Below are 12,270 nucleotides of genomic sequence, written 5' to 3' on the forward strand. Positions count from 1 at the left end.
ATACAAAAGAATGAAGGCTATTGCTTAGCGCATTGTAAGCCGCCCTGAGTCTCCGGAGAAGGGCGGCATATAAATCAAATTTAAAAAAAAAAAAAAATTACATGATGGCAAAAGCCCTTCTGTGAATTAGAAGCAGATATTCCTTTAAAGCAGGGGTGTGAAACCAGAGGTAGCATTCAGCAGGTTCTGACCAGATCTGGAGAACCGGGAGCGGAAATTATGAGTAGTTTGGAAAACCGGTAAATAGCACCTCTGACTGGCCCCACCCCCATCTATTCTCTGCCTCCCAAGTCCCAGTTCATGAGAAGGAAATGGGGATTTTGCAGTATCCTCCCCTTGGAGTGGGGTGGGAATGGAGATTTTACAGTATCCTTTCCCTGCCATGCCCACCAAGCCATGCCACGCTCACCAAGCCACGCCCACAGAACCGATAGTAAAAAATGTTGAATCCCACCACTGTGTCAAACTCAAATTCATTGAGGGCCGCATCAGAGTTGTGTTTGACCTTGAGGGGCCGGGGTGGGTGTGGCCAGGGTGGGCATGGCCAGTTCAACCTCACGCATGTCGGGGGCACCTTTGCTGGCCCGAGCACTCTGCCAGCGAAAACGGGCTCTCGAGCTCTGTTTTAGGCTGCGACGGCCTCCTGCAACCCTCTGCCAGCGAAAATAGAGCTTGGGAGGGTTGCGTGCACAATCCTTCGCTGTTTCCAGGGTGGTCCCATTGACTAGATCTAAGCACCCTGTGGGCCGGATCTGGCCCCCGGGCCTTGAGTTTGACACCCCCGCTTTAAATTACTCATAGATCTCAGTGTTGGAAACACTTCCTAGCAAATATCAGACCCCGAAGTTGAACACGGTTCCAATTGTAGTGCTAAATTCCCCAGTAGCAACCGGAATCTCCCCCAAAGGAATACTTGGCACTTGGGGGGTGGATCTGAAGAGCTGCAGCAGGAAGTCTCCTCTTTATCCCTTGGCATCTTCCAATCTATTCCAATATAGGTAGTCCTCGACTTACAACCCTTCGTTTAGTAACCGTTCAAAGTTATCACAGCACGGGGAAAAAACAGTCTTATGACCCTTTTTCACACTTAGGAACACTGCAGCATCAGTCAGAAGGTCAGGACATTGCAATAATCGTCATAAATATGAATCCGTTGCCAAGGGTCTGAATTTTGATCATGCAACTGATTCATAGTTATGACGCTTGCAGCGTCCCGACCTCCTGACAAGCCAAGTCAGCGGGGAAAGCTCGATTGACTTAACAAGCCTGTCACTAACCTGGACAACTTTTACCAAACGGGGCAAAAAACCCTACCGAACAAATGTCTCGCTTAGCAACAGAAACGCTGGGCTCGATTGTGATCATAAGTCAAGGACTCCTCCTAAATCACACAAAACTGGGAAGTGTTTTTTTGGCTAGGCGGCTCAGTGGCCAAGACGTTGAGTTTGTCGATCAGAAAGGTCGGCGGTTCGAATCCCTAGGCCTCCTGCGTGAGCAGGGGGTTGGTGGACTAGATGACCTCCAAGGTCCATTCCAACTCGGTTACTGATCAGAAAGGTCAGAAGTTCAGCGGTTCGAATCCCTAGTATATTTTATTTTATTTATTTTGCCAAGCATATATAAGATAACAGTTAAAAGTATAAACATGGATAAAAGTTATAAAATGTATAAAAGAGTATAAGCATATATAGGTCTCCTGTGTGAGCAACGGGGGGTTGGACTAGATGACCTCTAAGATCCCTTCCAACTTACTGTTACTGATTAGAAAGGTCAGCAGTTCGGTGGTTCGAATCCCTAGTATATTTTATTTTATTTTATTTATTTTGGCAAGCATATATGATAACAGATAAAAGTATAAACATGGATAAAAGTATATATATAATAACTTTTTATTTGCGGTCACAGACCAAAATACAAATATAATTGCAAAAGAATGTGGGGGAAGTAACATCATAAACAGGATAAAAGTTATAAAATGTATAAAAGAGTATAAACATATATAGGTCTCCTGCGTGAGCAAGGTGGAGTTGGACTAGATGACCTCTAAGGTCCCTTCCAACTGTTACGGTTACTGATCAGGAAGGTCAGAAGTTCGGCGGTTCGAATCCCTAGTATATTTTATTTTATTTTATTTTATTTTGCCAAGCATATATAAGATAACAGATAAAAGTATAAACATGGCTAAAAGTATATATACAGTATAATAACTTTTTATTTGCGGTCACAGACCAAAATACAAATATAATTGCAAAAGAACGTGGGGAAAGTAACATCATAAACAGGATAAAAGTTATAAAATGTATAAAAGAGTATAAGCATATATAGGTCTCCTGCGTGAGCAAGGTGGGGTTGGACTAGATGACCTCTAAGGTCCCTTCCAACTGTTACGGTTACTGATCAGAAAGGTCAGAAGTTTGGCGGTTCGAATACCTATTTTATTTTATTTTATTTTATTTTATTTTATTTTATTTTATTTTATTTTATTTTATTTTATTTTATTTTATTTTATTTTGCCAAGCATATATAACAGTTAAAAGTATAAGCATGGATAAAAGTTATAAAATGTATAAAAGAGTATAAGCATATATAGGTCTCCTGAGTGAGCAGGGGATGGTTGGACTAGATGACCTCTAAGGTCCCTTCTAACTGTTACTGTTACTGATCAGGAAGTTCAGTAGTTCGGCGGTTCGAATCCCTAGTATATTTTATTTTATTTTATTTTATTTTGCCAAGCATATATAAGATAACAGATAAAAGTATAAACATGGCTAAAAGTATATATACAGTATAATAACTTTTTATTTGCGGCCACAGACCAAAATACAAATATAATTGCAAAAGAACGTGGGGAAAGTAACATCATAAACAGGAGAAAAGTTATAAAATGTATAAAAAGGTATAAGCATATATAGGTCTCCTGAGTGAGCAGGGGGGGTTGGACTAGATGACCTCCAAGATCCCTTCCAACTCTGTTACTGTTACACTTCAGAACGGGAAAATGGGGAGGGGGGCGTTGGGGCTTGAGCCGAACCTCCTTTTTTTGGAGAGTGGGAAAGCATTACAATTTACAACTCGCCACCGCAAACGGCAGAAGCGAATTTTGCGGGGCCGGGCGTCACGCTCGGGAGCTGGGTGGGGAGCCCCGAACCGGCGCTAGAGGGCGCCGCAGCCTCTCCGTCTCTGCCCCGCTGCCTCCTCCCAGCCGCTGAGCGAATGGAAAGGGACCAGGAGCGCCCGTTTCCTGAGCGGGGGAAGGAGCGGGGCGCGCGCTCTGATTGTTACGGTCCCGGCGAGCCGCGGGCGACTCTGGGCTGGAGCCGGAGGGAGGAGGAGGAGGCGTCCCCCAGCCGCCATCCTTGCACAGCTCGGGCCGGCCTCCGCCCTTCCGAATTGGGTTGCATCTCTCTCCCGGGGCCGCTTCGCCGGTGCCTCTTGCAAGCCCCTCCGGCTCTCCTCCTCCTCCTCCTCTTCCTCCTCCTTCCAGCCGCTGCGTTGCTCCGGGTTTCTGGTTGCATCGGAAACAAAGGAATAATAATAAGAATAATAATTAAAAAAAAAGGTACTTGCCCCCCCCCCCTTTCCCGCTCCTCCCCGTCCCTCCCCTCCCCTCTTCCGTCCCTCGGGGCTCCCGGACGCGTCTCGCAGCCGCGGCGGGCGGGCAGCCGGATCGGCGGTGCCTTCCTCGTCCAGCCGGGAATCCCAAAAAGAAAAGAGAAAAGAATGCCTCGGCTGCAGCCGTCGAGGCCCCGCAGCCAGGCAGGGCTCCCGCTGCTGCTGCTGCCGCCGCCGCCGCTCCTGCTCCTCCTGCTCCTGGCCGGCCACGTCGCCCGGGTAAGTGACACCTCGGGTCTGCCGCGCTCCTTCCAGGCATCCCGGGCTGGGCGAGCTTTTTTTTTTTATTATTTATTTATTTGGGGAGGGGGTCTCTCTTAAACCCGTCTTTTTTCTGCCAGGATTCTCCCTCGCCTGCATCGCGTCTTCCGTGGGTGGTCGGGCAAAAAAGGAGAGGAGGGGGTGCTCTTTTTCCCCCCTCCTGCCTTCAGGCCTTTCTTTTTTTTTAAAGCCCCTCCCTTTAAAAAGCGGGGAGGGGGCTTTAAAAAAACTGAAGCGGGGAAGGGGCTTTAAAAAACTGAAGCGGGGAGGGGGCTTTAAAAAGATGAAGCGGGGAGGGGGCTCGCTCTAATATGCGAGGCTCCCGACTTCCCTGAGCGAATTGGGTGGGTGGGTGGGTGGGGGGCGTTTTTTTTCCAAAGAAGCCAATGCAGGGGTCGCGAGGGGTTCCCAAGGCGGTAAAGCAGTCCTGCTGAATTGGGGAGGGCGGGGTGGGGCTCGCGGTGGGTGGTGGTAGTGGTGGCAGGACCCCTCTTCGGCATTTGGCTGCCGAGAGAGGGATGGAGGGAGGAGGATGGGGAGGGGGGTGTCCTGGAGACGGCTACCCCGGAGTCGGGTCTCTTAAGGGCTCCTCTGCTTAAAAAGAGCATCCCTCCCTCCTTTGGGCCAGGAGGGCGTGTGTGGTTCGCGGGATGGGGGGTGGGAGGGGGCAGATGGGGAGAAAGAGGGGAGTTTGAACGAGCAGCAGCTGCCGTGGGGGTGGGGGGTGGGGAGAGACCAGTGGGCGCGGGTGGGTTGGAAGGATTAGCCAGTGCCTTTACACGCCCCCCTTTTTTGGGGAGGGGTGTTCCATCACTCTCCTGCACCCGAGAAGAGGATGGGGTCCGGCTTTGCTGGAGGGTATCTCGAACCGCTCCGAAGCAAGTCAAAAGGAGTGCCCATCTCTCTCCCCATGGAGTGAATGGGTCTAGTTAGTAGTAGATGCTTGGGCCGATTGAGTCGGAAAAAAAGCCGGGAGTGGGGAGGGGTCCCGAATCCTTGTAACATTCCCGGGTCAGCAATGCTGAAGATTGCAGCTTTGTTGGGAGAATTAAAGACAACCCCTCCCTCCCCTTTCCTTTCATTTCCCCAGGCAGATGTCCTGGTTTGTAAGCTCTAGTTGCAAAAAAAAAAAAGTCTTTATAGAAAGGCGAAGAGAAGGTATTATCTCCCCCCCCCACCCCAATTCCATCGCACAGCTTGAATCTGAATGGGGGAGGGGTGGTGGTCTAGCCACGCCAAAAAAAAATCACCTGCAAATCTTCCAGCTCTCAGCTCTTTTTCCTCTGACCTGCTACAAACTCCCCTTTTCGGGAGGGAAGAGTGATGGGAGAAGGTGGGAGGTAGGGTGGGGTGGGGTGGGGGGAAAGGTGAGCTGTGACGTCATTTGAAGGTCGATGGGTTTGCACAGAAGGAGGCATTTCCCCCCCTTCCCTCTTCCCTTCTTGCTTTGCTGTTGTAGCACGGGTGTCTTGTGGGAGGGTGGAAACAGAGGAAAGGATTATGTATGGGATTATACATAGGACGATATTTGCTCGTCATCTCGGTGGGTCAAAGTCTGCAGGGAAATCTATAGGGAGGGTTGAGTCGGGTGGGAGTGGGAGCCTAGCTGTAAATCCTCCCTGCTTTGCTGTTCGGGCTTTCTGGGCTCGGCACCCCCTCTCGTCCAGCAGAAGCAAAGTAAAAGTAATACAAGAGAAAGAGCATCCCATACACAATTTAATCTTCCAGAGTGGTTAAAGAACAGCCCACTCCCCTATCCAAAGAGACCCCTGGCTTCCTCATGGGCAAAAGCTGGGAAGGAGTGGTCTTGATGGGGGGGGGGGTTTGAAAGAAATGGAAATAGGGGCTGTTCATTGAGTTCCAGGGGACCCCCGTTCCTTCCTGTAGAGAGTCGCTTGCTTGGCTTATCTTTCTCCATGACAGTGATCTTCCCATGGTCAGGGGGTCCCATGTTATACTCTCCCTCCTGTGTTTTTTAGGCCACCTTGAAGCCTGCAGGGGGTGTGGCTGGTGTCGGGGATGACATCATCAGAATGGGGCGTGGCTCAAAGCATCCATCCTTTTACACTTTGTGGGGAGGTGGGAAGGTAGGGTTTAATAGTAGAAGGGTGTGTTAAGCCTATTGTTTTCACCGGCCCTAGTAAAGAGTGGTCCCCCCAAAAATAAAAATCAAATCAAACTTCTTGGGTGTGCGGAGGATGTCCACCAGTGGTACATGATCTGGGTAGGTGGGACTTGAGGAGACCATGAATTCTGAAGCTGTGATGTTATGGAAGAGGTATTTTTTTTAACAAGAGGGGTGTGAGTGTGGCTTTCAGAGCCACTGTTGCTGGTTAAGAGCCTCGGTGGTGCAGCGGACTATGTGCTGTTGAGTGCTAGCACTTAGCTGCCAGCTGCCTGCAATTAATGCAAATTCAAATCTCACCAGGCTCAAGGTTTGACTCAGCCTTCCATCCCTTTTGAGGTAGGTAAATTGAGGACCCGGATTGTGGGGGCAATAAACCAGCTTTGTATAGAACAACACCGCTTGGGGGGGGAGCGAAAGCCCTAATAAGCTGGCGACCCCCAGGGGGAGGGCCTTCTCTGTGGCAGCCCCCGCCCTCTGGAACGATCTGCCCCCGGAGATAAGAAGGATATCGGATCTTCGGGTCTTTCGCCGAGCCCTGAAAACTCTTCTTTTCCAGCAAGCAGGGCTGGCGTGAACCCCGCCCCCCTTTTTTAGTTTTTAATGGTTATTAATTGTTTAGTTTTAATTTGTTAATGGGTTTTAATTCGCACTGTTTTAATTCGGGCCAAAGTATATAATTCTTTTAATTAATTTTAAATTTTGTATTGTTATGTATTTTAGTTTTGGCTGTGCACCGCCCTGAGTCCACTAGGAGAAGGGCGGTATATAAATTGAATAAATAATAATAATAATACATAAAAGTATGCAGGCTATTGCTATAATGCATTGTAAGCCACTCTGAGTCTACGGAGAAGGGCGGCATATAAATTGGACTAATAAATAAATATTAAATAAATAAGAGTGATAAAAGCAGCATCCTGTCTGGCAGGATAGCATCTTTAACCAGGCTGGCCTAGACAAATGCAGTATGACATCAGTGGGGCGGTGAATGCCTAGGGAAGAGACCCGGGCTCAGTGATTGAGTCCATACTAGGGGTGAAATCTACTTACCTTCCTTACCGGTTCGGAAGCGCGTGTGCGCGTCACAGGCGCGCGCAGACCTTCTGCACATGTGCAAAACCTTCTGCGCATGCGCAGAAGGGAAAAAATACATTACTTCTGGGTTGACACCTGGCCCGGTGGGTGGAGCTATGCTCCACCGTTGCTACCGGATCGCCGAACCACTGGCCAAGATCACTACCGGATCAGGTAATCCGGTCCGATCTGGGAGCATTTCACCTCTGGTCCATACTATAGGTATGGTCCTCAATTTATGGCCACTATTGGCACCAGCCAAAGGATTATTAAGTGAGCTGTGCTTGATGTTACGATCTTTTTGCCATGGTTGTTAAGGGATCAGTCCAGTTATTTTCCCCTTGACTTTGCTTGTCGGAAACTGATACAGATTCAGATTCAGATTCACAGAGTTGGAAGGCACCTTGTAGGTCATCTAGTCCAACCCTTCGCCCAAGCAGGAGACCCTACACCAGTGTTTCTCAACCTTGGAAGCTTGAAGATGGGTGGACTTCAACTCCCAGAATCCCCCAGCCAGCAGCGGATTCTGGGAGTTGAAGTCCACCCATCTTCAAGCTACCAAGGTTGAGAAACACTGCCCTACACCATTTCTGACAGATGGCAGTCCAGTCTCTTCTTGAAAGCTTCCAGTGATGAAGCTCCCACAACTTCTGAAGGCAACTTTTGTTCCATGGGTTGATTATTCTCTGGCTGGGAAGGTCACAAGGGGTGATCACGTGATGCTAGGATGTCGCAACCACTATAAATACAAGTAGTCCTCGACTTACAACAGTTTGCTTTGTGACCGAAGTTACAACGACACTGAAAAAAGTGACTTAGGACCATTTCTCACCCTTAGGACCGTTGCAGCATCTCCATGGGGGTCATTCAGATTCTTGGGCAACTGACTCACATTTAGGAAGGTTTCGGGGTCCCGAGGTTGTGTAATTCCCTTTTTGCAACCTTCTGACAAGCAAAGTCAATGAGGAAGCCAGATTCACTTAACAACCGTGTTACTAATTTAACAACTGCGGTGATTCACTTAACAACAAACGTGGCAAGAAAAGTCGTAAAATGGGACAAAAACTCGCTTAGCAGATTTACTCACTTAGCAACATAAACTTTGGGCACCATTGTGGTGGTAAGTTGAGGACTACCTGTACTGTGCTGGTTGCCAAGCACCTGAATTTGGATCGTGGGACGGTGGGGGATGCTGCAACCGTTGCAAGTGTGAGTCATACATCGCTTTTTTTCAGTGCTGTTGTAACTACAAACCGTCACTGAATGAGTGTTTGTAAGTCAAAGACTTCCTATACACACACGAAGAAGATCTCAAGATCTTTCTCTAGTAACATACAATGGACAAATCCTAAGTCTGGAGCCATGATGGCGAACCTATGGCATGCATGCCCAAAGTGGCATGCGAAGCCATGTCACCCGGCACATGCGACCTTGCCTGTTTGTCTTCCGGGTTTCTGGTGCTCGTGCGCATGCGCATGCGATGATCAGCTATCCTTCGCACATGCGGCAGTGCTGAAAACTGGTGTGTGCGTGCACGCCGGCCAGCTGATTGTCGGGTGTGCATGCATGCCAGTACCCGGAAGTTGAGCTTTTCTGGAGCGCAATTCCTTCATGCAGGTGGCAGTGCCAAAAACTGGCTTGTGCATGCATGCTGGCTAGCTGATCATCGGCACCATATGTGTTAGGACCCGGAATCTTGGCTTTTCCAGAGCGCGGCCCCGATGAGTGTGTGCGCGTGTGCACACGATGTTTCCGTGCATCCTTTTCGGCACTCGGTGCTGAAAAAGTTTGCCATCACTGGTCTAGAGACTCCTGATCTGGGCTACAGCGGTTGTACTATGTATCCTATAGCCTTCTGCCCTGATTTCATGATGTTGGCCGTGGTTCAGATAGTTGGGCCACTCTATTTGCCAAGATGACTTCATGTTCTACATTCAGCTTACCTAAATATTGGGAAGGATCATCCTGTGGCAGAATCTGTCTCCCCTAATATAAATTCAGTTCGCTGTGAGCCTGATTCATGAGCCTTATTCCCAGCCTATGAGGTCATTCTCAGATGCCTGCAGGATGCTGATGGAAAATTTAGTAGGGAAAATCTTCTAAACTCCTTGTAGCTATTTTATGGCTGTCTTTGGCTGATGTTGTGCCCGAAACTTCCTAATTCCTGTGTCTCGGAGTAAAGCTCCATTAAAAGCCATTAATGGAGCCGTTAAAGAGGCAGGATGTGAGGAATGGGCAAAGGAATGGGTTGGAGGGCACCAGAACTGTGCATAGGTCCGTTATTAATTAAATGAATGTTCAGCCTTGCAACGTTTCAAAGTTATGATTATTCTTAAACAGAGAGTGATGGGCAAACTCTTCCCACAACCCATGGCAAATAATTGGAGAGTTTACTTGGTTTTTTTAGGTGTGTGTGTGTGTGTGTGTGGGGGGGTAACTTTGAGTCAATTTGCAGTTTTTTTGACAAAGTTTTTCAGTAGAGATCAGGGGTGCTATTCAGCAGGTTCTGACAGGTTCTGGAGAACTGGTAACGGAAATTTTGAGTAGTTCGGAGAACCGGCAAATACCACCTCTGGCTGGCCGCAGAGTGGGGTGGGAATGGGGATTTTGCAGTATCCTTCCCCTGGAGTGGAGTAGGAATGGAGATTTTGCAATATCCTTCCCCTGAGTGGGGTGGGAATGGAGATTTTGCAGTATCCTTCCCCTGCCATGCCCATCAAGCCACGCCCACCAAACCACACCACACCCACCAAGCCACACCCACAGAACCATTAGTAAAAAAAATTGAATTCCACCGCTGGTAGAGATTGACTGTTGCCTTCTTCTTCTTAGGGCTGAGAGAGAGTGACTGGTCCAAGGACACCGCTTTGGCTTCATGCTTAAGGCAGGACTAGAACTCACAAACTCCTGGTCTCTAGCCTCCTGCCTTAACCACTACATCAAACTGGCTGTCTGCATGGTATTAAGAGTTGAAATAAAAAGAAATAAAGTGGGAGGGGAGATCAAATCAAATCAAAAGTGAATGGCTTCCTTGCCCGATCCGGTAGCAATCTTGGCCCGTGGTTCAGTGATCTGGTAGCGACGGCGGAGTATAGCTCCGCCCACTCAGCTGGGTGTCATTACTTCCTGGTTGTAACCAGGAAGTAATGTGCTTCAGAAGGTCTGCGCGCACCTGTGATGAATGCGCATGGCGCATGTGCTTCCGAACTGGTAAGGAAGGTAAATAGATTTCACCCCTGGGCTTCCTCCTTTTCTTTCTGATAACCTTTTCTCCACTTTTCATATTCTTCTTTCCTTCCTTCCTTCTTTCTTTCTTTCTTTTTTTGGCCATTCTTCTTTCACAACAGTAGCTTGTGGCAGAAGAACAGAAAGCTTTCACTAGCAATCTCAAGGGATTTTTTCCAAGTTTTTGAAATTAGACTGACAGTTGTGGTTGGCTTGAATTGGTCATCTTAAAATGAAATAATTGCCTGGGAAACTCAATGTATTGGCATACATTGGCTTTCTTCCTGCGACTCCCACTGGCTGGATTCACATAACACACTTTCTTCTCCATCTGGGTTAATATAAAACAATTATCCATCCATTCATCCATCATCTTGGAGTGTTAATACCACTTTGGAATACTGCATCCAGTTTTAGTCGCCAAGATGTAAAAAAGATGTTGAGGCTCTAGAAAGAGTGCAGAGAAGAGCAACAAAGATGATGAGGGGACTGGAGGCTAAAACATATGAAGAACGGTTGCAGGAAGTGGGTATATCTAGTTTAATGAAAAGAAGGACTAGGGGAGACATGATTGCAGTCTTCCAATATCTCAGGGGTTGCCACAAAGAAGAGGGAGTCAAGCTATCCTCCAAAGCACCTGAGGGCAGGACAAGAAGCAATGGGTGGAAACTAATCAAGGAGAGAAGCAACCTAGAACTAAGGAGAAATTTCCTGACAGTTAGAACAATTAATCAGGGGAACGACTTGCCTCCAGAAGTTGTGAATGCTCCAACACTGGAAGTTTTTATGAAGAGGTTGGATAACATTTTGTCTGAAGTAGCGTAGGGTTTCCTGCCTAAGCAAAGGGTTGGACTAGAAGATCTCCAAGGTCCCTTCCAACCTATTCTATTCTATTCTATTCTATTCTATTCTATTCTATTCTATTCTATTCTATTCTATTCTATTCTATTCTATTCTATTCTATTCTTCTATCTATCTATCTATCTATCTATCTATCTATCTATCTATCTATCTATCTAATACTAGTATACTTTATACCAGGTGTGTCCAATCCACAGCCTGCAGCCCCACAGGCTGCTAGTAATGTAGCCCCACGATGTTGTAATAAAAACATAAAAAGTAAAGGAAGTTTGTTATGTATATACATTAACTATGTTATATATTTTATATGTGGACAAAACAATTCCTATTCACTCAGTGCAGCCCAGGCAAGCCAAAAGGTTGGAGGCCCATGCTTTATATCATTTCCTGAGACCATGGCTAGGTTTTCATAGCATACAGAAGCATAAACTAACAATCCTGTTTTAGCCTAGTCTGGCGTACCGTCTAGTGTGTTGTGGGAACTATGTCTAGCTTTATTGCTTGTTGGGCAGAGTTTGAATTTTTTTAAAAAATTGCCTTTTGTTGCTGGTGCAATTTTATAATTTTATAACGTGAGCAAGAAAAGGACAATCTTTGAATGGGTGTGTGATTAGATAAATGTTGGTTGCAACATTCTGTGTCTGTGTAACAGGAAGACGCTTACTGAAAAAAAAAATTCAGCATACTGGCTGCAAAAGGTTTTTAAAAATCTATTTTAATAGCTGAAAATAACCTGTTTATCCAAATGATGCTCTTATTTCCTAAACAGTCTGTTCTCTGTATAAACAACTTCATCTTTTTAATTCTTTTGGTTTGATTTTAAGCATGCACAAAGACAAATATTTATAGGAATTGGCTTACTTAATTAGCAGACCATCCATTTCCTGAGTATTTTTTTCTGAAAGTTTATCACAAAAGAAACACAAACGTTGACCTTAGTATAAATTATAGAGTTTTTTTTTCCTCTTAACGCCCCCCCCTCCCCAATCTCTTGCAGTGACTTCTCAGATTTGCTAACAAATGTCTCAACTCTACCAGAAAGTACTAAGAACACCAACAACAAAAACCTTGTCATTGTGATGGGGTACGAAAGACAAATGTTAAGCAAC

At 46.8% G+C, this 12,270-nt stretch overlaps 1 protein-coding gene across 1 annotated transcript in view; it reads left to right on the forward strand.

Annotated features, from left to right (window-relative positions):
- The first annotated feature begins 3,720 nt into the window (after positions 1 to 3,720).
- SDC3 (syndecan 3) overlaps positions 3,721 to 12,270 on the forward strand; it is a 95,018-nt gene continuing 86,468 nt past the window's right edge. Inside the window, exon 1 of the mRNA XM_070949816.1 lies at positions 3,721 to 3,831. Within this exon, the coding sequence (XP_070805917.1) occupies positions 3,721 to 3,831 (111 nt within the window). The remainder of the gene's footprint in view (positions 3,832 to 12,270) is intronic.

This window comes from Pituophis catenifer, unplaced genomic scaffold (genome assembly GCF_029215685.1).
Source record: "Pituophis catenifer annectens isolate HBS135680 unplaced genomic scaffold, rPitCat1.0.hap2 SCAF_9, whole genome shotgun sequence".
Taxonomy (NCBI): domain Eukaryota; kingdom Metazoa; phylum Chordata; class Lepidosauria; order Squamata; family Colubridae; genus Pituophis; species Pituophis catenifer.